A 27,626-nucleotide genomic window follows, 5' to 3' on the forward strand; every position below is an offset into this window, starting at 1 on the left:
TCTAAAATTCTCATTCTGTTATGACTCGCTGGTCACTTTATTAGGTACACCTTGCTAATACCAGGTTGAACCCCTGTTATGTCCTCAAAACTGACTTACTACTTCACGACATTGATTGAACAAGGTGCTGGATACATTTGATTGTGGTTCATATCCATGATGTGCTCGTCCAGTTTCAGGTCATGCTCTTGATAAGAGGATTAAAATAATGCGGAGTGCAAAGTGTCCAGGGTAAATCTCCACTATTACATCTCCAGCAGCCTAAAAGTCCTTGATACAAGGTGGGATGCTTCAAGCTTACATGTTGTTTCTGCCAAGTTCTTAAACTACCATATGAATGCTGCAGCAGAAATGAAGACATGAAAAACATTTACCGTTTTCTGATTGTGCAGTTTGGGAGGCCTCATCTGAATCGTAGCCTTGTTTTTTTTTTTTTTTTTTTTTTAGCTTTCAGAAATGGTCTTCTGCATCTTTGTAAAATTACTTTTAGAGGGGTTTAATCTTTAATGGATAGAACAGTGTAGAGTATTGACAGGAAATCATGGGGAGCAGAGAGAGGGGAAAGATCACCAAACAACCTTGAGCAGGGAATCGAACATGGGTCACCGTGACCAGTGTTGGGGAAAGTAATGCTTTACAATTTTGAGTAATTCCCCTAAAAAGTATTTATATATTGCATTTGCATGGAGTGTATAGTATATGTAAAAAGTACATATACACATACATTCTTGTCAATGTCTGGGATAGAACTCAGGTCTCTGGCATGGGAGGTGAATCACTTAACCACTCAGCTACTGGAAGTTGATAAACCGAAACATTGAAAGACAACTATATACATATACACACATACTATATACAGACATGATACATTCCATAGGCACACATGTGCACCATATGCACACATGATACACACTATACTTGAACACTTATACATGTACACACACACACACACGATACATTCTATACATATGCACACATCATACACTCTAAACTTATAAACACACACCATACAAATGCACACATGATACATTCTGTACATATACACTCTATACATATACAGATATGGTACTCTCCATATATATGTATACAGTGTATTGTGTAATTTTTTTGTTTGGGTTCAATAACTTCCAGTTATCCAGTTCCAGTTAGTTCCAGCTCAGTGGTTACATGATTCACCTTGTATGCCAGAGACCTGGGTTCTATCCCAGACCCTGACATGTGTGTATATGTATGGTGTATATGTAGAGCATATATATATATATATATATATATATATATATATATATATATATATATATATATATATATATATATATATATATATATATTTATGTATGTGTGTGTGTATTATTTGTTTATATGTATGGAGTGTATCGTATATGTATAGAATGTATCATGTGCTTATGCACAACACTTCAAAAGTACACACACATAATGCATTCTATACATACACATACGATACACTCCATACATATGCACATATGATACACTCAATACATATACACAATACACTCCATACATATACATATACTACATGATACACTACACTACACTACATGATACACTCCATACACTATCTAGGATAGATATATGCGCACATATGAAACACTCTATATGTATAGAATTTACCATGAGTGCACATGCATGGAGTGTATATGTATAGACACATAATACACTCCTGTCAGGGTCTGAGTTAGAACTCGGGTCACTCGGGTGAATTATTTAACCTCTGAGCTACTGGAAGTTGATGAACCCAAAAAACTATATACATATACACCCTAAACATACACACTCCGTACATATACACACGATATACTCTATACACATACACTATACATATATTCAATTGAATTCATATCATGTGTGTATATGTGTTTCATGTTTGCTTAAACATTGAGTGTATATGCACAGTGTTTCAGGTGTGTATATGTATGGAGTGTATCGTATATGTATAGAATGTATCATGTGTGCATATATATGGATTATATGTATATGGAATGTATCGCGTGCATATGTAAGGAGTGTATAATGTATGTATGGAGTGTATCGTGTATGTGTATAGATAGTTTCATGTGTATAGAATGTACCGTGTGCATCATGTGTAGAATTTATCATGTTTATATAGTTTATACGTATGTTTATATAATTTCTTTCTTTGTTTAGGTTCAACAGTTTCCAGCAGCTGAGTGGTTAAGTGATTCACCTCCCATCCCAGTGACCCAAGTTCTCTCCCACACCCAGACAATAGTCTGTGTGTAGAACGGATCATGTGTGCATATATATGGAGTGTGTGTATAGAATGTATAATGTATGTATAGAGTTTATAGTGTATGTGTATAGTTAGTATCATGTGTGTGTATATGAATAGAGCGTATATGTACAGTATTCATAGTGTGTAGGGACTGTTTCATGTTTGCATAAGTATTGAGTGTATATGTATAGTGTTTCATGTGTGCATATGTATGGAGTGTATCATGTTTGTATATGTATGGTACCATGAGTGTATGTGTTTATATGTATGGATTGTATCGTATAGAATATATTGTGTGTGCATATGCTCAAGATACACTTTATATGTACGCCAAATGATACATTCTATCATTCACACACAAGACGCTCAATACATAGACATGATACACTCTATACATGTACACACACATGATACACTCCATACATGTGCACACACGATACATGTACACATCATACATTCCATCCATGTACACACATGATACATTCTATATATATATATATACACACACACACACGATACATGCTTAACATATACACGTACACTCTATACATACACACATGATACATTCCATAAATACACTTTATAAATATGTACACATAATACATTCTATACACAACACATTCTATATACATACACTTTATACATATGTACACATGATACATTCTATACACATATACTCCATACATATGCACATGACACACACTTGTCTTGGTCTGGGACAGAACTCGGGTCTCTGGCATCAAATTTGAATCACTTAACCTCTGAGCTACTGGAAGTTGATGAACTCAAAATGAAAGACAACTATATAGATATACACACTAAAAATATACACTCCATACATATACACATACACTCTATACATATACAGACATGATACATTCCATACGCACATATGTGCACCATACATATACAATATATACTTATACAGATATGGTACACACAGTATATATGTCTACAGTGTATTGTGTAATTTTTTGTTCGAGTTCATCAACTTCCAGTACCTCAGTGGTTAAATGATTCACCTTGCATGCCAGAGACTCGGGTTCTATCTTAGACACTGACAAGTGTGTATCGCACTTTTTAAAGAAACTGGACTAGCGGATGTTGCTTTTTGTGAAAAAATACATTTTGTAGTTGACCTAAAATGTACATTCTTAAATGTTATTAATGGCAGCTGAGTGGTTAAGTGATTCACCTCACCCGCCAGTGGCCCGAGCTCTATCCCAGACCCTGACAAGAATCTATATGTATAGATGTGTGTATGTGTATAGAATGTACCATGTGTAGAGTTTATCATGTCTGTGCATATGTATAGAGTGTAAATGTGTAGAATTTATCATATATGTGTGTGTGCGCTTATATATATGTATAAAGTTGTTTGGGTTCAACAATTTCCAGTAGCTGAATGGTTCCCAATGGTTCCAATTCCCATGCCAGTGACCTGAGTTCTATCCCAGACCCTGTCAGGAGTCTGTGTATAGAATGTATCGTGTGCATATGTATAAAATGGATAATGTATGTATAGAGTTTGTCATATCTGTGTATATGTATAGTGTTTCATGTGTGCATATGTATGGAGTGTATTATGTTTGTATATGTATGGTACCATGAGTGTATGTGTTTATATGTATGGACATGATACACTCTATACATGTGCACACATGATACATTCCCAACATGTGCACAAATTATACATTCTAAACATATACACACACACAAAACAGTCTATACATACACGATACGCTTTATACATGTACACTCCATACATTGTCAGACATGATACATTTTAACATGTGCACACATGATACATTCTACACACACACGCATTCCATACATGATACATTCTTAATACATACACTTTACACTCCATACACATACATTTTATATATACATACACATGATACATTCTATACACATATACTTTATACATATACACATGATACATTCCATACACATACAGTTTATACATATGTTCACATGATACATTCTATACACATATACTCCATACATTTGCACATTATAAACACTTGTCAAGGTCTGGGATAGAACTCAGGTCTCTGGCACGGAAAGTGAATCACTTAACCGCTGAGCTACTGGAAGCTGATGAATTTGAACGAAATGAAAGACAACTATATAGATATACACACTGAACATATACACTCCATACATATTCACTGTATACTGTACATATGTAGACATAATACATTCCATACACACATATGTGCACCATACATATACATTCTATACATATACAGATATGGTACACTCGGTATGTATATATATATATATACATATATATATACATATATTCCATATATATATATATAGTCTATTGTGTAATTTTTTGATTGGGTTCATCAACTTCCAGTAGCTTAGTGGTTGTGTCACCTTGCATACCAGAGACCCGGGTTCAGACACTGACAAATGTCTGTCACACTTTGTTAAGAAACTGGTCTGGCGGACATTGCTTTAAGTGAAAAAATACATTTTGTAGTTGACCTAAAATGTACATTCTTAAATGTTATTAATGGCAGCAGTTCACACATATATTAAGATACATCGGAACAGTGGTTCTCAATAATAAAATCTAAATGTTAAAAAATGGTGTTTATCGCGTCTTGCAACCTTACTCTTTATAGGTTTAGTGTGTATATGTATATAGTTGTCTTTTGTTGTATGGGTTGAACAACTTCAAGTAGCCGAGTGGTTAAATGATTCACCTCCCACGCCAGTGACCCGAGTTCTATCCCAGACCCTGACAAGTATGTATCATGTGCAAATGTATGGAGTATGTGTGTATAGAATGTATCATGTGTACATATGTATAAACTGTATGTATATGGAATGTATCATGTGTTAATGTATAACGTGTATGTGTATAGAATGTATCATGTGTACATTTATATGGATTATATGTATGGAGTTTATTGTGTATGTGTATAGATAGTATCATGTGTGCATATGTATAAAGTGTACTTGTATAGAATGTACCATGTGTAGAGTTTATCATGTCTGCATATATTTGTAGAGTTCATCATGTCTGTGCATAGGTATTATGTGTATATGTCTAGTATGTATGGAGTATATAGTTGTTTGGGGTAAACAATTTCCAGTAGCTGAGTGGTTAAGTGTTTCACCTTCCATGTCAGTGACCTGAGTTCTATCCCAGACCCTGACAAGAATCTATGTGTATAGAATGTATAATGTATTTATGGAGTTTATTGTGTATGTGTATAGATAGTATCATGTGTAGAGTTTGTCATCTCTGTGCATAATGTATATATGGAGTTTATCGTGTATAGGTAGTATTATGTGTGTACATTTGTAGAAATTGTCATTTCTTTGCATATGTATGGAATATATATGTACAGCATTCATTGTGTGTGTATGTATGGACTGTTTCATGTTTGCATAAGTGTTTATGTATAGTGTTTCATGTGTGCATATGTATGGAGAGTATCATGTTTGTATATGTATGGTACCATGAGTGTATGTGTTTATATGTATGGATTGTCTCGTATAGAATGTATCATGTGTGCATATGCACAAGATACACTTCATATTTATGCACACATGATACATTCTATCATTCACACACGAGACACTATACAAAGACATGATACAATCCATTCATGTGCACACAAGATACATTCTAAACATATACACACAAGATACATGTACATTCTATACATATGATACATACACACATGATACATTCTAAACATATAAACACACACACATGATACATTCCATACATGTACACACAATACACTATACATATACATGATACACGTACACTATATAAATACACACATGATACATTCCATACACATACACTTTATACAAATGCACACGATACATTCTTAACACATATACTCCATACATATGCACGATACACACTTGTCAGGGTCTGGGATAGAACTCGAGTCTCTGGCATGGAAGGTTAATCACTTAACTTCTGAGCTACTGGATGTTGACCTCAGACGAGTTGAAAGACAACTATATACACACACTAAAAATATACACTTCATACACATACACTCTATACATATACAGACATGATACATTCCATACGCACATATGTGCACCATACAAATACACTCTATACATATACAGACGTGGTACACACAGTATATATGTCTACAGTGTATTGTGTAATTTTTTGTTTGGGTTCATCAACTTCCAGTAGCTCAGTGGTTACATGATTCACCTTGCATGCCAGAGACCCGGGTTTATCCTGGACATTGACAATTGTGTATTTGTATGGAGTGTTTGTGTATAGCATGCATCATGTATATAAATAGTGTATCATGTGTATATGTATAGTGTTTCATGTTTGCATAAATATTGAGTGTATATGTAGTTTTACAGGTGTGCATATGTATAGAGTGAATCATATTTGAAGATGTGTGTGTATCATGTGTGCGTACATATGATGTGTATCTTGTGCATAAGCACACATGATACATTCTATACATACGATACACTCCATACATATTAACACACACTACATTCATAATATAATACATATATATATGAATGTATTATGTGTTTATATGTATGGAGTGTATCGTATGTATAGAATGTATTATGTGTGCTTATGCACAAGATACACATCATATGTACGCACACATGATACACTCTATACATGTACACACGATACACTCCATACTTATGCACACATGATACATTCTATACACATACATGATATAGTCCATACATAGGCACACACAATACATTATATACATATACACATGATACATTCTTTACACATACACTCCATGCATATGCAAACATGAAACATTCTATACACATACACTTTATACATATACACTCATGACACACTCCATATATATGCACAGACATGATACATTCTATACACATAGACTCCATACATATGCACATATGATGCATTCTATCCACATACACTCCATGCATATGCAAACATGAAACATTCTATACACATACACTTTATACATATACACTCATGACACACTCCATATATATGCACAGACATGATACATTCTATACACATAGACTCCATACATATGCACATATGATGCATTCTATCCACATACACTCCATGCATATGCAAACATGAAACATTCTATACACATACACTTTATACATATACACTCATGACACACTCCATATATATGCACAGACATGATACATTCTATACACATAGACTCCATACATATGCACATATGATGCATTCTATCCACATACACTCCATGCATATGCAAACATGAAACATTCTATACACATACACTTTATACATATACACTTATGACACACTCCATATATATGCACAGACATGATACATTCTATACACATAGACTCCATACATATGCACATATGATGCATTCTATCCACATACACTCCATGCATATGCAAACATGATACATTCTATACATAAACACACACGATACATTCCGTGCATAAACACAGACATGATACAACCACTGAGCTACTGGAAGTTGATGAACCCAAACAACGAAAGACAACTATATACATATACACACTAAACATAAACACTCCATACATATGCATACAATACACTCTATACATACACACATGATACACTCTATACATGACCGCACATGATACATTCTATACACAGACACGTTACACATGATAAATTTTACATTCTACATATCCACTTAACACTCTGTACATATACACACCATACATATACATTCTATACGTATACACACGATACACTCTATACATATACATTCTATACGTATACACACATGATACACTCTATACATATACATTCTATACGTATACACACATGATACACTCTATACATATACATTCTATACATATACACACATGATACGCTCTATACATACACACAACATACAAATGCATACATGAAACACTCCATACATATGCACAAGATACATTCTATACACAGACACAATACACATGATAAATGTTACACTCTACATATCCACTCCGCACTCTGTACATGTACACCATACATATACATTCTATACATATATACGCATGATAGGCGACGTAGTGGTGCAGTAGGTAGTGCTGTCGCCTCACAGCAAGAAGGTTGCTGGTTCGATCCTCGGCTCAGTTGGCGTTTCTGTGGATTTTGCATGTTCGCGTGGGTTTCCTCCGGGTGCTCTGGTTTCCCCCACAGTCCAAAGACATGCGGTACAGGTGAATTGGGTAGGCTAAATTGCCCATAGTGTATGAGTGTGTGTGTGAATGTGGGTGTGGATGTTTCCCAGAGATGGGTTGCGACTGGAAGGGCATCCACTGCATAGAAATGTACTGGATAAGTTGGTGGTTATTCATTATATATATGATATATATATATATAAAGTCATATTTTTACATGACCAAAACTAGTGACACGTTACCCCCAACACTGACCATGACCATCTCAGTGCTGTATGTCAACGCACAAGTTGGATTTGCTGTGAATTTAGAGATGCTCTTCTGAAGACCTCAATTCTAATAAGATTTTTTTTATATATATAGTTGCCTTCCTATCAAACTGTTTATTCTTCTCTGCTCTGTGGTAACAACAAGGTAGTTTTACTTAAAGAACTGCCACTTGCTACGTTGTTTTCTGACCATTCACATTTTAGTTGTGTTTGAAAATCCTTGTCGATCACATTCTTGGAGGACCACCAGCTCTGCACATTTTTAATGTCTCCTTAACCAAACACACCTGATTCAGATCATCAGCAGATACTGAAAGACCTGTAATGGGTGTTACAGACAACGGAGCCATCTAAAACCATGCAGTGTCTGGTGAGCAGAACGTGGTTGAGAAACACAGCTGTAGATCATCAGTTTCTACAATCATCAGTTTGACCTTAAGCTGATCTTCTCGACCACGTCTACATTCTCAAAATGTGTTGCTGTTATCTGATTGACTATTAAGATATTTATTTCATTTCAGTGAGCGATTGAACTGATGTACCTAATAAAGTGGCCGGTTAGTGTTAAACATTTTGCTGAAATCTTCAAGTAATTCATGTTTAATATTTTCAGAAATCCAGATGTTCAGACAGTACTGTTTTAAAACTAGAATATGATATCTTGTTTGTTTACTTGTTATTGTTGAAACTTTGTTATTTCCTCCTACAAATGCAAATCATTTTCAGATGACCTACAACAGAGGAACTGCCACGATCTTGTGTAGCTGCAACACTGAACTTGAGAGGTTTCTGCACTTCCTCTTTGTAGGCCGTTATAAAAACAGGAAGCGTACATGTTAGGAAAGAACAATTCAGCTGTAGTTTCACCAAGGTCCTGAAATCACATGGTGTTCCACTTTATTCAGAGGAAACATCTCTGCCTCTGGAACTCCAGATAATGGCTGACGCTCCACAGAATGACTCTGAATGTTCCTCATCTGGCCAGACCGAAGCTTCAGCTGGAGGTCTGAGTTTGCTGGAGAGCTCGACGCAGGAGAACCAAGAAGATGGCCAGGTTTTGTTTGAGGATTCTGTGTTTGCTGGTTGTTTGCAGGATGGACTGCACAGTCTGTGTCTGGAGGACAGCTTGACAGATGTGATTCTCAATGTACAGCGTCAGAGCTTCAAGTGCCATCGAGTGGTCCTCGCTGCAGCCAGTCATTATTTCAGGTCAGCCAGTGGTACATCCAGATCTTTCAATGTGATGTACTGCTCATTACATGTAACTTTTCGTAACTTAAAGCAGTGCTTCTATTTGAGGGAAGATACTTAAGTCTACATGTTTAATGTATGTGTGCTTTACTTATTCACAGAGCAATGTTCTGTAATGACCTAAGAGAAAAGCATGAAGAAAATGTTAATATTAAAGGCATTGATGCTGACACTATGAGAATCCTGTTAGATTACACTTACACCAGCAAAGTCACCATCACCAAAGACAATGTTCAGAGAATGCTTGAGGCCGCCTGCCTTTTTCAGGTTTGTATTGTTGTACAGGTTTTGCACACCTTCATGTTTAAGTAATGCCCATCTGAACCATATTATCATTTTAATGGCATTAACAGTATGTATAGCATGATGGAATAGTCAACACATATAATCTGACTAAAATTTCTGTTTGTTTGGCAGCCGTTATTTAAATTTGTATTTTATGTTTTGTACATTAAAACCACTAGGAAAGTACCAAGCACAACAGGGAAGTGAAAATTAGCATTGTTTACAAAAAGATATACACATTTTTCCAATTGACTCTCATTAGTCACATCTGGGTAACTGACTGGGGTGAAATGTTTACTTAAAAAAAGTTGAGGTGACTTAGGTTTATATTTTTATGAACATAAGTGCAATGAAATGTCTGTCAAATCATGTTCAAATATGAATTTAGTAAGTTTTTATTTTAAAACAAAGCCCTTTAAAAAGTAAAAAAAATTTTAATGCAGTTATAGATAGTAAGTCTCACCAGAGCTGATTCATTTAATCAAAAAACAGTAAAAACATAAAGAAAAAAATTATTGATTGAATTGTTTTTAGGAAAATTTAAAAATGTAACTTGTTTTTGTCTGAAATTTAAGCATTAATCCAGTGTTTAGTGTCACACAATCTTTCAGAAATCATTTCATTAGATCTGGTGCTCAAGAAACATTTCTTATTATTATCTGAATGAAAAACTGTTGTGCTGCTTACCATTTTTGTAGGAGCCAGGATTCTTTAAAGATTAAACATTTAAAGAGAAAACAATTTAAAATCATCAAAATATGTTACATAATTTGTGTCATTACTGTCACGTTCGATCAGTGTAGTACATCTTTGTGTGACAAAATTATTTCTTTATAAAAATAAATATATGACAAGAAAATTAATCTAGGTATTTGATCCAAAACTGAAAGTTCTGTCATTATTTACTCAACCTTCACTTGTTCAAAACCTGCATGATTTTCTTTCTTCTGTTGAAAAAAGATATTAGGAAGGACACAAAAAACCTGTAACCATTGACTTCCATAGTTTTTTTTTCTTCTATCAATGCCAATGATTATCGGTTTTCAACATTCTTCAAAATATCTTCTTTAGTGTTAATCAGAATAAAGAAACACAAATGTTTGGAACCAACTGAGGGTAAGTAAAGAGTTTTTATTTTTGGTTGAACTATCCCTTTAAACCCATCTCACAATCTTTATGTTTGATTTATGAGTATGTACACTGTTAAAAACTACTTGCTGACTTTTTTTTTTAAAGTTCAGTCAAATTAACATAAGTCATTTCCACCTTACCTTACTCTGCCTTCCAGCCATGAGCTGGCGGGGGTCCGGTTCGGCAACTACAGGATTTCCTCTCTGTTATTCGCAGACGATGTTGTTCTGTTGGCTTCATTGAAAATGGACCTTTAGCATGCACTGGGGCGGTTTGCTGCCGGGTGTGATTTGGCTGGGTTGAGAATCAGCACCTCCAAGTCTGAGGCCCTGGTGCTCCACCGGAAAAAAAGGTGGTTTGCCATCTCCAGATCAGAGGAAAGTCCTTACCCCAGGTGGAAAAGTTTAAGTGTCTTGGGGTTTTGTTCACGAATAAGGGAAGGATGAAACGTGAGATTGACAGGCGGATTGGTGCAGCGGCAGCAATAATGCAGTTGATATATCCATCCATTGTGGTAAAGAAGTAGCTGAGCCGAAAGGCAAAGATCTCGATTTACCCATCTAGCTACGTTACTTTCACCTATGGTCATGAGCTTTGGGTCATGACCGAAAGGACAAGGTCTCGGATTCAAGCGGCTGAAATTAGTTTCCTTTGAAGAGTGGCAGGGCGCACTCTTAGGGTGAGGAGCTGTCACCCGGGAGGTCATAGTAAAGCTGCTGAACCTCCACATCGAGAAAAGTCAGCTGAAGTGGCTCGGGTATCTGTTTCAGATACCTCCTGGACGCCTACCTAGGGAGGTATTCCAGGCATTTTCCACAGGGAGGTGGCCTCGCGGAACACTTTGTCTCTCAGCTGGCCTGGTAATGCCTTGGGATCCCCCTGAAGGAGCTGGAGGAAGTGTCTGGGGAGAGAAATAGTATCTGGATGCAGCCTTTATGATGAAAGCTGAGATTGCAAGACTCAGCGATGCAATGTCAGACACAATGCAGTCAATGGAGTGAGTGACGTCACTGTGACGGGTAGGGTTAGGGGTGGGGTTAGGTGAGCGCATTAAAAAGCATTGGATGCAGCTCAGATTGCACTGCATCAGGTCTGCATCCAGACCCCCCTCGGGGAGAGGGAAGTCAGAGGTTCTTTCCTAAGACTGCTGTCCTCGTGACTCGGCCCTGGAAAAACAGATGAAAATGAAATGAAATTAAAATAATAATACTGATAAAAACATTACTGATATATTTACAATAGCATTTACTATAAATGTTTATGTATTTCCTAATTTATTATATTATTTATTAAACAGTCCACTTTAAATGTTGACTACTGTATACCAGGATCTGTTGCACTGAATCATTTCCATTAAATTCTCTTCTGTGGCCTCATGGGATTATAAAGTGTCCATCAGATGCACACTTCAGAATCTCTACGACAGTAATAGGTCATCCTGGTACTCACCTACTGCTTTTCAAATTTTATTCTAAAGTGTGACTCATACATACAGTGTATCGCATACAGTTGCAATATTACTATAGTTCAGTTCAATATTACTTTGTCAGAATTATTGCCCCCCCCCCCCCCCCATGTATTTTCCCCCAATTTCTGTTTTTAACCCCGAACATAATAGTTTTAATAACTAATTTCTAATAACTGATTTTTAAATATTAAATTAAAAAGGTTAACTATTTTAATTATGCAAGTCAGGGTAATTAGGCAAGTCATTGTATAACAAAATTAAGTTTAAAATTGCTTTTAGGGGCTAATAATAATGGTAAATGGTAAATAATAATAAAATAATAATAAAATGGTTTTAAAAAATTAAAAAATGCTTTTATTCTTGCCGAAATGAAACAAATGAGATTTTCTCTAAAAGAAAAAATATTATCAGACATACTGTGAACATTTCCTTGCTCTGTTAAACATCATTTGTGAAATATTGGAAAAAGAAAAAAACAATCACAGGAGGGCTAATAATTTTGACTTCAAGTCTATCTCTAAAATAAGGGCAAATTCAGTAAGTGTATACATCATCAAACACTTTTAAGCTCCATAATGACTTTAAACCCAATCCATCTTTGCAGTTTCCTCGTATTGTGGACGCTTGTGCAAGTTATCTCGCGGAAGCCCTTCATCCAGAGAACTGTGTGGGGATCCTGCATCTGGCCGACGTTCACTCACTAGAGTCTCTAAAGACACAGGTTCACTCCTACATTGTCCAGAACTTCTCCCAGGTGGTGGATCATGAAGAGATCCTGGAGCTTCCCGCAGACGTGTTGGTCAGTCTGATCCAGCATGATGATTTGGGGGTTACAGAGGAAGAGCAGGTGTTTGATACGGTCATCCGCTGGGTGAAGGCCCGAGAGGATGACAGGACAACTCTGCTGCCTCGCGTACTCACACATGTGCGGCTGCCCTTGCTGGACCCGTGGTTCTTCGTGGAGCGGGTGGAGGGAGACCCATTGATCCGCCATTGTGCAGAGGTTTTCCCACTGCTGCAGGAGGCCCGAGTTTATCACCTCTCAGGAAAAGAGGTCAGTTCTTCTCAGGTGACCTTTGCTTTTAATGCTGGATGTCATGCCGAAGCGATCACAAGATCATTCAAAGATGGGAAGTGAAATTCAAGCTTGGGAATGATGCACCATGTGTCAGAATGACATTGCAAAGAAAATTATGTCTGGGTATCTATACAAATTTCACGGTTTGATTTGGGGTGCATTTAGTTGTGTAGTTCCCTTTGTTCTCTGTTGGTCCAGACCAAAAAAGAAAATTCTTTAAGTGCTCGCTAGGGCAGCACAATATATCAAAAAATTATTGTTATCGCGATAATAGTATATGCAATATCCAAACTGCAAAAAAATTCAATAAATTGAGTTAAATTAAATTCCCTTGCATTTGTATGCTGCATGCACAGGTTGTTTATCTAAATCTGACCAATCAGATGGGGCACTTTCACCTAGAGCTAAAAACATACTAATGCTGGGAGACAAGATAAGAAAATGACTGCAACCAATAACAATCAGAATTTACCATCAGTTTTCCGTCATTTTAAAGTCTAGATGTTTGCACATGTACAAAGTTTAAAAAATTTTTTTTAATTTAATTAGCTCAGAAATTGTTTTAGTTTAGTTTTGTATAAACATTACACAAATAAATATATATTTAAATTGCTGATAAAATAGCATTTTGCAGGTCAGTAATATTTTAAGAAATATTGTTATCGGAACACTCAACAACAATATCGCATATCACATTTATAGTATTTACAACTTGTTAAATCATGCTACAATATAATGCAGTATTAACTAAAGTGAACAGGCAAAGCAAAAAATCCTCTAGTATACTTTAGCACTAACGATAACAAACTGTGGTGTAGTGCCCATTAGTTTTAGAAAACCATGGTATTGAGCCATGTTTATATTTCTATGATTGTTGTATTACCACTATAACTACAGAATTACCACAAGAGATTAAATCAAATAATTTACTACACTATAAAATACAAATCAATAAAATACAGTTTTCTTTATTAATTTATGCATTTGAATTGCATTATGGGACCATGATCTCTCCTCCAACAACTTTTGTTGAAAAGTTTGCAAAAGGGACTTATTCACATTTTTAATAGTTCGAAGTGATAGATCGTCTGGGCTGTTAATGTAAATTATGGTCCAAAAACCTGGTAATAAACTGCCAGTAGTTTATCTGTTGTTTCACGGAGTTGATTATCTATATATTATTTTTTATACAATATAGTTTTTAGCTACTAAGATGTAAATAAAAGTCACTTTGTTAAATTGCACAGTTGAATTTTCAAAATTAAAATTAGACAGATACATATCAGTCCATTTGGACATGCAAAACTACATAATGCAGTAATTTTTTCACAAGTGGATGTGACAAAACTACTTTTCCAACTACTTAACCGATAATGTTTATTGTGATATAGTATATGGTTCTAATAACAATGATTTTTCTGTAAAATGTGCTAAAATGACCAAGACAAGACTCAAAAATACGTTACATGCTTGTCATTCATTGTGCATCTTCTGCATCCATTGACATATCATGTGTTAAATCCTTTTGGTTTTAGGTGATCTCTGAGCGCACCAAACCGAGAGTGCAGGAGTTTCAGTCGGAGGTCTTTATGATCATCGGAGGATGTACAAAGGAAGAGAAGTTTGTATCAGAGGTCACCTGTCTGGACCCGCTACGCAGGAGCCGCTTAGAGGTTGCAAAACTGCCAAACACTGAGATGGAGACTGAGAGTGAAAACAAGAAGTGGGTGGAGTTTGCATGTGTCACATTCAGAAACGAAGTGTACATCTCAGGTGAGCCTCCCACTAACACACAGAGAAAGTGATAAAGTCATAATAACTATGTAACTGCAATTTTTTTTACATGGATGCAATGGTGTAAAAAAATTCAACGCAATCTCACGACAATTCGTAACTTGATGACTGGTGTCTAATTCGTATGAATTTGTACGATCTAATTCATACAATTTAGTATGATTTGCTTATCTCCCAATGACAGTTGGGTTTAGGGGCGGGGTTAGGTGCCACGCCTTCTTTTTAAAAATCAAACATTTTCATCCGACTAAACTCATACAAATTCGTACGAACTAGCCACTAAACTGACAAAACGTAAAATACTTACGTTTTCTTGTGAGAGCAGGCTGAAAAAAAATCAGCAAAACTTTCTTTACTTTAGTATTTTTGTTCTTCAGTATTTGCTATTAAAATTCAATTTATACTGACATCTTATGTATCCGCTGTACAATTCTGAAAAAAAATCCTTAAAATTTAGACAAAATATTGAAGATAAACTTTTTAACTTCGGATCAAACTTTCATCAAGAAACTTTTCTGTCAAATCTGCACTGTAAAACATACCTGGTCATTAACATTTTCTGTATTTTGTGATTCACAAGTGTCTTCTGTTTATTTATGGTTGTGAATTGCATTATGATCTAAAAATACAACTCTACAGTTTAACAAAGTGAGGTTTATTGAGATTTTAGTAGTTTGAAATAATATAATGTTTAATAAATAATTTATAGACAAATAAGTCTATAAAATAACAGAAACTATACTGCCAGTTTATTACAAAGTTTTTGTACTGTAAGGTACAAAACCAATTCAGACAATATATCACTTTAATATATTAAAAATGTGAATAGCAGTCCCTTTTTCAATTTTTTTAAAAGTTAAAAGTTGTTGGAAGAAAGATCAAGGTGCCTGAATGCAAACAAAACAATGAATCACAAAATACGGAAAACTGCTAATATTTTGAGGAAGTATTACATTTCGACTGTTTTGAAAGAAGTAACTGGTTTGTGGTATCGGCTGAATGGACAGAATTAAAGTCAGAAATCTTAATTTACAATGTTATTTTGTTTGCACACATTCTTAGTCTAATTTTTAGTGAACTATTAGTTCATTCGGGTAAACTATAATACTATTTAGGTAATCTTTAACCAAAATCTTTGCTCAAAAAAAAATTTGCAGATTTCAGCTCCAACCCTTATCAAACACACCTGAACAAGCTAATCAAGGTCTTACTAAGCATACTTGAAACATGCAGGCAGGTGTGTTGAGGTAAGTTGGAGCTAAACCCTGCAGGGACACCGGCCCTCCAGGACCGAGATTGGTGACCCCTGCCCTACATCATATTGAAATAAAGTCTGCAGCTATTTCTGGTTTACATAGCTTTGTACTTTAATAAAGATAACTGATTAAATTATTGATTTTGGGTAAGAAGAAGGTAGCTGGTTCGAGTCCCGCCTGGGCCAACTGGCGTTTCTGTTTGGAGTTTGCATGTTTTCCCCAATTTCGCGCTGGTGCTCCTATAAATGCGCTATAAGTGAATTGGGTAAACAAAATTGGCCGGGCCGTAGTGTATGAGTGTGTGTGAATGTGAGAGTGTATGGGAGTTTCCCAGTAATGGAAGGGAATTCGCTGCATAAAACTTGCTGGAATAGTTGGTGGTTCATTCCGCTGTGGTGACCCCTTAAGAGATTAAGCCGAAGGAAAATGAATGAATGAATATTTAATATATTAAAAGGTGTTTATATATATATATATATATATATATATATATATATATATATATATATATATATATATATATATATATATATATATATATATATATATATATATATATATTATATATACACACACACACACACACACACACCTATCCAGCAAACATGTATCACTTGTAAATTTGTTGCCAACATTCTTTAATATTTTTTTTATGTTCTGTACTTACACTTGAGTCTAGTTTATGAATTTTTTACTCCCCTGTCTGCATGGCTGTTTGCACTGCACAATCAGTGAAGTAGTTGTGGTTATTTTAAAACTTAAAACAGGTGGCAAGGAAACTCTGCATGATGTGTGGAAGTATAATGCATCACTGAACAAATGGATCCAGATTGAGTTCCTCAACACAGGCCGCTGGAGACACAAGATGGCAGTTGCTGGTGGAAAGGTGTATGTTTTGGGTGGCTTTGATGGAACCCAGAGATTGAATTGTGTTGAAGCCTATGATCCTTTTCACAACTGCTGGTCAGAGGTGAGTTCTGAGATTCATGACTGTTAACATCTGAATTGAGCAGTTCTCTAACTATAGGCATTTTGCAGACCTAGCAGTAAAACATAAAAAGAAATAAATGGTTTTTAATTCAATTAAGTGAAATTAATGAGTATCTATATTTAATTCGAAGAATGTTCATTAGTTACAACCCAATTTAATTTTAATATTCATAGAAGTTTTGGGCCAAAAATGTTTATAAAGGGGAAATGTATATAATCAACGTGTATTGTCCATTAATTTATTATTGTAATGACCAAGGTTTCTGACACCTTTGATCAATTTAAAATATAAAATAAAATGAATATTTAATAATATAATTAAAATAGAATTTATGGATTTTTAAACTCTGCTTTTAAATGGTTATGTATCACAGTTTCCACAAAAATATGACCCAGTTCAACATTAATAAAAATCTGAAATGTTTCCTGATCTCCAAAACATATAATTAAAATTATATGTGACAATTCAGCTTTGAAGCACAAGAACACATAAATTATATAGTATACACTCACCGGCCACTTTATTAGGTACACCTGTCTAACTGCTTGTTAACACAAATGTAGGGGGCGAGGTAGGGGGGTAAGTGTGATGTTTAAGAAAAGTAGCAGGCCAGACTCCCTATGGTCAGTCCACCCCTGACAGGATAACACCAGGAAAACATGCCATGTCATAAAGCACGAATCATCTCAGACTGTTTTCTTGAACATGACAATGAGTTCACTGTACTCAAATGGCCTCCATAGTCACCAGAGCTTAATCCTATAGAGCACCTTTGGGATATAGTGAAACGGGAGGCTCGCATCATGGATGTGCAGCCGACAATCATGTCAATATGGTCCAAAATGTATGACAAATATTTCCTGTACCTTGGTAAATCTATGCCACAAAGTATTAAGGCAGTTCTGAAGGCAAAAGGGGTCCAATCCGGTACTAGTAAGGTGTCCCAAACAGGGTGGCCGCTGAGGGTATTTTACAATAGAAAATGTATATACTGGAATCTTCGTAATGATTCTCATGAGTTAATATACTGTTTTTTGTCCTCCTTCCAGGCAGCGCCGCTTATGTTGAGTGTGAGCTCTTTCTCTGCTGCCAGCTTTGACAGATGCATCTACGTGATTGGTGGAGGTCCTAATGGCAAGCTGGCCACAAACAACATGCAGTGCTTCGACTCACAATCAAATAAATGGAGCCTTAAGTGTCCGATGCCAACTGAGGCCAAATGCACAAATGCAGTGACCTTTAAGGATGCAATTTTTGTTGTTGGTTTGTACATTTACATTTATTAATCTGTAAGAGTGTGAATTGCATCTGCCGGTAAAACATGTGACAGTAATTGGAGGTTCATTGTGCCGTTACGACCCCTAATTAAGATGGGAATAAGCCAAAGGAAAGTGAGTTTCAATATATTAAACTACTCAACTGAGATTACTATCATGCTCTGATCACTTATACAATGGAAATTAAAATTAGAGAACAAATACTAAACAACTGATTTTTTTTTTAATGCAATCTTCATTATTAAAAATTTGAGGGAATGTTAGTCATAGAATGCTAGCAGAACAATGCTAACTCACTGAGGCACTTCAACAAAAGTCATTTTATATTTTATATCGTGCAGCTATTTGAAAATCTTATAAAAGCATTGTAGGTTCAACAAATTCATTATGAACAACAAAGATGTAGTGTGAAAGATTACTTGTGCATAGTAGTCAGGTTAGTTATTAATGCGTGTTTTTATTTTGGGGTGTTTAATGAGAATGCTTTACTAGGATGCTGTAGGCTACACACTATATTTCATGGTGTTGTTTTTTTATTTACAAAAGAATTTGCAGTCCTGAGACATTAATTTACTGTCCTGTCCCATGGACGCTGCATTAGAAACCCCTCGCACAAGCAGTAATTAGTTTTTTTGTAATTTGAAGCAAAGATGATATATCACATACATAAATGCATATAAATGTTCATACGTTTTAAAAAAAAATGAAAATATTAAAGGATTAAAGATGCCGATGAACATGTTAAACGAGTCATAACAAGCTTGTGAAGAGTCCATTATGGGACTTTACAAGGCAGAGATTTAAAAGCGGTCAGCTTTGCACAATTTCAATAGTCACATCTGAAGAAAGCTTACACTGGTTTTTGTGCGCACGTTCATTTTCTCTGATTCACACTTTAATTTATGAAATGGTAACTATTTTAAAACATTTCTGCACAACAATTTTTTGAAGTAATTGTTGTAGCATGAGGAATGATCCCAACTAAAATTCCTGAATGCTACAGGCATTATAATTTAACAGAAATCGCAAAGGCCCTTACTTTAGCTTCAGCACATCAGGACATCACTAGTCTCTCACTGCACTGCTGTGATCTAGATCCACTCTTCTCCAGTCTCTTCCAGAGTTCAGTAGGGTTTTCTTAGATATAACTTTGCTGCAAAAGACTTTGCAGACTTTTTAGTCAGGTTTAGTTTGGGACTCTGGTCTGGCCATTTCATTATTTCACTGTGCTCAGCTTAACTTGTTTTATTGTTTTAGACACTTCATTGATTTTGGTTATTTTAAACTTAGGTCTCCAGTTTTTACTCTAGTACCTTTATATACAATGGCTCACTATCTTGAAAAGTCAGTGAAAATAAAAGGTTTGGCTGCCAGTAAAATAGGGTTTATCAGATAAAAAAAATTACCAGCAGCTGCATTTTCGCACCAATAACTGTGAACCTGTGGGGAACTTTGATGTATAAATTATGTCAAAAACACATTAAAATTGCAAATTGATTTGATGTCAAAACAAATGAGCTATGTTTTCATCCACCTATTTTTATGTGCATTTTGGAAATCGAATGATGGAAACACCATGATGTGCATAAATTTTGAAAATGCCCATAAAGAACATATGTGCATAACTGAGTAGGATAAACTTTTTATTCTATAGGAAAAAAATGTGCAAACTTAGATGGAAACACTTTTACCGAACAAATTCCAGTATGCTCATAAAAAAACTGCGATTTTGTTATTAGAGATCATTTGATGATAAAAAAATGTGTGTGAATGGACAAACCAGCAGGCTGACCGTATTGTAAAACCACTGAAATGTTGTTTTGGCCATTCTAAAACGCCATAACCATTTCCGTGTTACTATATTATTAATTACTTCCAGAACTGTCAAGAGTGTCTGTACTCCACATCTCACGCCTTCGAACGCTACCACACATTCATTGTGTGTCGACATCGTCTTCTGAGGCACAAAGTTATTTATTAAATAAGGAAAAGATTCACGCAGCTTCTCCTACTGCAGCAAAAAAAAATTTTACTGTAGATATTTGGTGCCAGTTTTGGTGCTTTATTCGCACATCTTTTATGCTATATTTCAGTTTTGTGGATAAATGGAATTCACATTTTTGGATGGAAACATAGCCATTGTTGTCCATTTGATGACCAAAATAACAACACAAAGTATTATAATATAAGAAAAGTTTTATTAATCTGAAAGCTTCAATTACAAATATACCTTGGACAAATATTCAAGGTGTAAACTACCTTGATGTCAAAAGAAATTTAAAACAATGATTTCAAAATAAAAAATAAAATCAATTGGGTGTTTTTGGCATCAATATGTTTCCATCCAAAAATGCGAATGAACTTTATGTGCAAAACTGGATTATCGCATAAAAGATAAAATAAAGCAGCGTTTCCATCCAACGAGTCAAAGTGAACAAAATCGTCACTATCTGATTAACTGGTGCCCTATATCAACAGTAAAAACAGAACTTTCTGCAGTAGGAGAAGCTGCCTCAGTCTTTTCCTCATCTAATAAATGACTTGCGGATCAGAAGGCAATCCTGACACGCAGTGAACGCGCGGTAGCGTTTGAAGGTGTCAGACGCAGAGCACAGACGCTCTTGATTCTGGAAGTTATTAATAATATAACACTAATACTGAAACTATGAGGTGTTTTAGAATGACCAAAACAACATTTTAGATGGTTTACAGTGTGCTCATACTGTTTGTCCATTCACACACATTTTCATAATCACACGATCTCTTATCGCAAACTCACATGACCTTTTTTAATGCGCATACTTAAATTTGTCAGGTAAAATATTTTTCATCGTAGTTTATTCGTATCTTTCCTTATTGAATAAAAAGTTCATCCTACTCGGTTATGCGCATGTTTTTTATGTGCATTTTCAAAATGTATGCGCATGATGGTGTTTCCATCAACCATTTTTTAAAGCGCATATGCAGAATGCACATAAAAATAGGTGGATGGATGACCATTTGACATAAAAAAGGTGACGAAAATGCAAATTGATTTGATGTCATTTTGTCATCAAGATGCATGTTGGGAATTATCTAAAAGAGATAGCTAATTTTTAATCATCATTTTAAATATCATTCAATTTTTTTTAACTGTGCTCAATATTACAAACAACCCATGCTTAAAAGCTACTTTTAAATTGTATATTGTTCTCTAATTTTGATCTTTTCTGTCTCATTGTTTCTACTCAATTAAGGTGGAGCGATGAAGGCTTTGTATACCTACAGTCCTCTGATAGACTCGTGGACGCTGATAATCCAGCTGGGCTGTGAGAGAGCCAGCTGTGGCATTGCTGCGTGCAACAACAAGCTCTTCATTACTGGAGGCCGCGATGACAAGAATGAGGTGATCGCGACAGTTCTCTGCTGGAACCCGGACACAAAGAAGTTAACAGAGGAGTGTGTGCTTCCACGTGGAGTCTCTCATCATGGCAGTGTGACTATCAGGAAGTCCTACACGCATATACGCAGGATAACACCTGGAACTGCCACTGGATGACAGATATATCAGCTGAGGAGTGCAGTTTTACAGTTTGTATAGTGGAGGCTTTGTTGTTTAGCCTCCTTGTTAGAGCGCCTGCCTCGGTGTGGAACTGAAAATGTTACATTGGGCTCTACTAACATTTATTAAGCCAGGTTTATATGGAAGCCCTAAGACTGTCTTTCTTGTTCTCTTGGCGTTGACTTTTAAGTTGGGATCATGATAAAATGTAAGTCGAGAACAAAACATGTGACAATGAAAAAAATTTAATGCTGCGTCCTAATTTGCATACTACCCATCCTAAATAGTATTTAAAAATAGAATTAGTATGTCCCAAATCGTAGTAAGCTAAAAAAAAATGGGGTTTGCCAAAGGTTCCAGAATGGTTTACTATTTCAGATAAAAATTAGTGTGTAGAACTGTCCGTCCTTTAACCGGATATTTCCCACAGTATATTGCACGTGAATTTGATTATAACTACAAACGCTGGTGAAAAGTGCAAATAAAATACAAAAATGGCAGATGCACGAGACCAATCGTCAAGATGTTTGCATGACTGTTAATATCTAGCCCACTGGAAAATATTTAAATTGCGTTGTCTGTGTTTTATTTCATCTGCAACAACAATACTGAACTAATATAAAGATGTGTTTGCACATTAACGTCTGAATGCATAAAGACCTGAGATTTCTCTGCATGAAAGACTTGTGAATGGCAGCTTATCCTGCTGCTGCTTCTCCAGTAAGACAGGAAATTAATGGCAGAAATATGGTGAATGATGTGTGGATGTGTGGGGTCTAGGGTTGGGCATCTAAGCTATAATGCCGATCCGATACGCATCTCGATACAAAGAATACAATCCGATATATTAGCGATACATTTGTTACATATTGCGATGCAACACGATACGATTCACACCCATATCACGATACGATGCGATATTTCAGCACTAACTAATTAAATCAAGTTTATGAGATTATGTAAAAGAGGATGCTGTGCCATTGAATGAGCTTGATTATTTATTAACCAAGCAAAACCAAGACTTTTTTTACAAACTGGCTTTTCTCTCAGAGCCAGAGTGTCAGTTTACAGTAGAGGGCCATTTTAGAACATATAGCACATATTATTTAAGTATTTTCAAGATAAACAGAATGTATAAGTGCAATATATATTAAAATATATATATTTGCACTCTTTTAACATAAAGGTTTAGCATTGCACAACAATAATTGTGATTTAACTTTTCAACTATGAAAACAAGTTTTACAAAGATATTGTGCCACTGATTATTCAAAACTTAAGGTCGTGAACTAGCAGTGTTATGTTGCTTTGAAACATCACTGTCACTGTAAACAACAGGCTAATAAAAATATAACAAACCAGCAATCTTCTTGCTGTGAGGTGGCCAAACTACCCACTGTGCCACCGTGACGCCCATTATTTTTATCATTACTATTATTATAATTAAATAAAAATTAACAGGAGGAGGTGTTTAAAACCTTTGTTCTCCGTGACACTATAGGCTGAATATCTTTGCAGATGAACAATGCAATAGCATTTGTTATTGGCGTAGAGTGCACAAAACTGTTGCGCACGGAAAAAACAACTTGCAATGCTTTTCTCACCACTTTTGGAGCTGGTTGAAGCAGTGCGAAAGCCGGGGATGCAGGAACACTGGAAGATGCTTTCACAAGAACACCGTGGCGCCGCTTCAAGTGAGATTTCAGATTTGTCGTACTGCCCGCGTATTTTACAGATGCGCGGCACATTTTGCAAATTGCATCTGTCCTGTCATGTCGTCCATCCTTAAATCCATAATGTTGCTTGCCATACTTTAGATTTAAAACTCAGTGGGGAATAAAATGTTTGTTTTGCTTCTCGCGCTTTCTGAGGGCGCTCCACTAGCTTCATCCGCACACCTGATACACTGAGTTGTAGTTTAAGTGTACACATCCGCAAATCCGTTGCTAAGGCTTACTTTATGTAGGTCGATTAAATTATGCGCCAAAAATAGGTGGACAACACTTGTTAATAAATAAAAAATACATTCTATATTAAAAATATAAGCTGTATCTCGCAAAAACCGATGCATCTCGATTTGCTTCCAAAATTTCATTCATCCTCTGCTGCTTAACCGATGCACTCGCATCGTGCACGCGCATGACCGCGTATCGATACATATCGATGAATCTTCCCATCCCTAGTGGGGTCATAACGAAGCAACACATCGATCCGTTAAAGTGGAAGTAGTGTGTTCCAAAGCTTCTATACTATTCTAATATTCCATTTTTATCTTCACAAAAAAGTACATACTTCTAGGGCTTAGTATAAGTAAACAAGTTGGGATGCAGCAAGTTAAAAAGATCAAAACTGTCACAATAATGGAAAAAATGGTCTGGATTAAAAAAAAATCTTTAAAAAATGAAGTTGTGTTAATGGTAAAACTTAAGTTGAGATTGTTTCAGTTGTAATGATGAGAATCATGCACTGTAAAATATTACATGCAAGACTTCATTTTTAATCAAATTAACATTCAGAGTTATTTTAACTGATTTAAAATGATTTTCTAAGTTGAAACATTATTATCTTTTAATAAGTTATGATTAACAATAATGTTGACTGTTTCAATACTATTTTACAGTGTGTAAATATTAGTATTTTTTTTATATTTATATGCATACATACATACGTGTTTAAACTTATCTGTTAAACATATGATGTTTAACAGAGCAAAGAAAATTTCACAGTATGTCTGATAATATTTTTTTCTTCTGGAGAAAGTCTTATTTGTTTTATTTCGACTAGAATAAAAGCAGTTTTTAATTTTTTAAACACCATCTTAAGGTCAATATTATTAGCCCCTTTAGGTTAATTATTTTACGATTTACTACAAAACAAACCATCGTTATACAATGGCTTGCCTAATTACCCTAACCTGCCTAGTTAACCTAATTAACCTAGTTAAGCCTTTAAATGTCACTTTAAGCTTTTTAGAAGTGTCTTTAAAGATATCTAGTCAAATATTATTTACTGGGCTAATAATTACAAGCAAAATTGACTCATGTTAACTAAAAAACAATTAATGCTGAGATTGATAAAACAATTATAAAGATTTTTTTCATTGTAGAGATCGCAAAAAGGTGCAATACGGCAAAAAAAGTATTACAAAATGGTCGAAACAAAACTTCTTTTAGTCGAGATCACAAGAAAATCATCAGGATAATAAGAAAATCTGCTCAATCCATCCATGGTCAGAGTAATTAGAAAACTTTTCATATCTCGAAAAAATTCATCATGATTGTGAGAACTTAAGTTGTAATCAGTGCAAAGAAGAATTATTACATTGATATTATTCATTGCTAAAAAAATATTGTCACAGTATGCAAGAAAATGAAAAACTATAAAACAACTTTTTACATTAAATTTCACATTTTATTTTTCAGTCACAACAACACTTTTGATGTCAACAATTGAAAAGAAGAAACACAGTAATTATTTTAGGGTTTAAGCTAATATAGTTCTCTTTACTTTATGATCTTTACAGAACTTTACCAAAGTGATTTATACAGAAACATGCACTTCGAAAGTTTACATTTTACAGTACTCTTACTGTATATTTTATAGATGGTAATGTTATTCAGTAGCAGTTCACAACAGCTCAATTTGTTCATGATGTTGGTTTAATACCATTTGTGAATTTTTAAAACAGTTTATGTTAAGATCTCAAGCATCGTTGAAGTCACAAGAAATTCAAATTTATCTGCTTTCTAATGCATCAAGTTTGTGAATTTTTTTCTCTATATTTTTTAAATAAAATATCAAAATTCAATATTTTTTGTTGACATTTAAATTTCAGAATCAAGACCTCATTCTTTTTAGCCCTCGAATGTGTCAGTACTACTTTAGTTACGTCATGACTGTAACATTATCATGAATGAATACAAGTTACAATACAAATGTTACCATTTAATTCATACAAATGAAAAAAAAAACTAATATTCAGAAGCATGATCATTAATAACAATATTTGTTTTTTATTTTTTAAATCTGCTATAACCTGTCAAGCATCACTTAATTTGCTTCAGCTTATTCCCTTATTTATGAGTGCGCGACACAATAAACTGCCAGAGCATTACAGTTGAAATTTTTTTTTAAATAATAATAAATTGACTGATGTTTTATTAAAACTTCACTTCCTATGATTTCTATTATCACATATGGATGTAGAGAGATGTCTTTAGGTAAAGAAAAGCATTCACATGCACCCAAAGCATTTGTTCAATAAAGATGCAAGTGATTATTTTCTACTTTTCACACAATATTCATTCAAGTTATTTTCAATTTTCATGACTATTTAACGTCTCATTTTGCTTGCAATTCTGGATACATTCCACTTTTGATTTGATTTATTTTGTTAGCAAAAAATTCAAGCTATTGTTACTCTATTTTGCTTAAATTACCTTTTTTCCCCACTAGATATTATTTCAGGCTGCATTTGCTCTTAATTTCTATATGAGCTAGAAAAGTAAAGTTCATAGACAAACTTTATGGTGGCTTGAGAAAGCCGAGTCTGAACGCTTGAGGTAGTTACAAAGTTTTATAACTGAAGTAGTTTTTAACAAGTTGAAGCAGTTGGCTTAGAGAGATAGCTACATATAGGTTAGCAGGTTTCTAGTATGGATTGGCATGTTTCTTGCTAGGGTGTTGAGTGGTTGCTAAGGTATTGCTGAGGTAGTTTGTAAAAAGTCAGGATAGTGGGCGTGTCCAACTCTGTTTAGGGGGGAGTGTCAGGGGAGGGAGGTTGCATAAATATGAAAGTTTCCGTTTGGGAGCGTGCTGATATTCACAAAGGCAAAACACACAGAGGCAGAAGAGAAAGAAAGTGACTGAGTTTACATGGACATAAGTAATAGA

The 27,626-nt window shown here is 35.1% G+C and overlaps 1 protein-coding gene across 3 annotated transcripts; it reads left to right on the top strand.

The window, feature by feature from the left end:
- The first annotated feature begins 2,163 nt into the window (after positions 1–2,163).
- On the top strand, positions 2,164–25,745 carry klhl6 (kelch-like family member 6). 3 transcript variants are annotated; one of them, XM_087238897.1, is made up of 10 exons: positions 2,164–2,223; positions 9,567–9,870; positions 10,014–10,179; positions 13,401–13,850; positions 15,410–15,647; positions 17,692–17,894; positions 18,965–19,178; positions 22,429–23,038; positions 23,257–23,502; positions 24,917–25,745. In XM_087238897.1, exons 2-8 carry the CDS (start codon positions 9,599–9,601, stop codon positions 22,728–22,730), a joined length of 1,845 nt encoding a protein of 614 aa, XP_087095023.1. In that variant the 5' UTR covers positions 2,164–2,223; positions 9,567–9,598; the 3' UTR covers positions 22,731–23,038; positions 23,257–23,502; positions 24,917–25,745.
- The last annotated feature ends 1,881 nt before the right edge of the window (positions 25,746–27,626 follow it).

This window comes from Danio rerio, chromosome 2, assembly GCF_052040795.2.
Source record: "Danio rerio strain M-AB ecotype USA chromosome 2, GRCz13ab, whole genome shotgun sequence".
NCBI classification, from domain to species: Eukaryota; Metazoa; Chordata; class Actinopteri; order Cypriniformes; family Danionidae; genus Danio; species Danio rerio.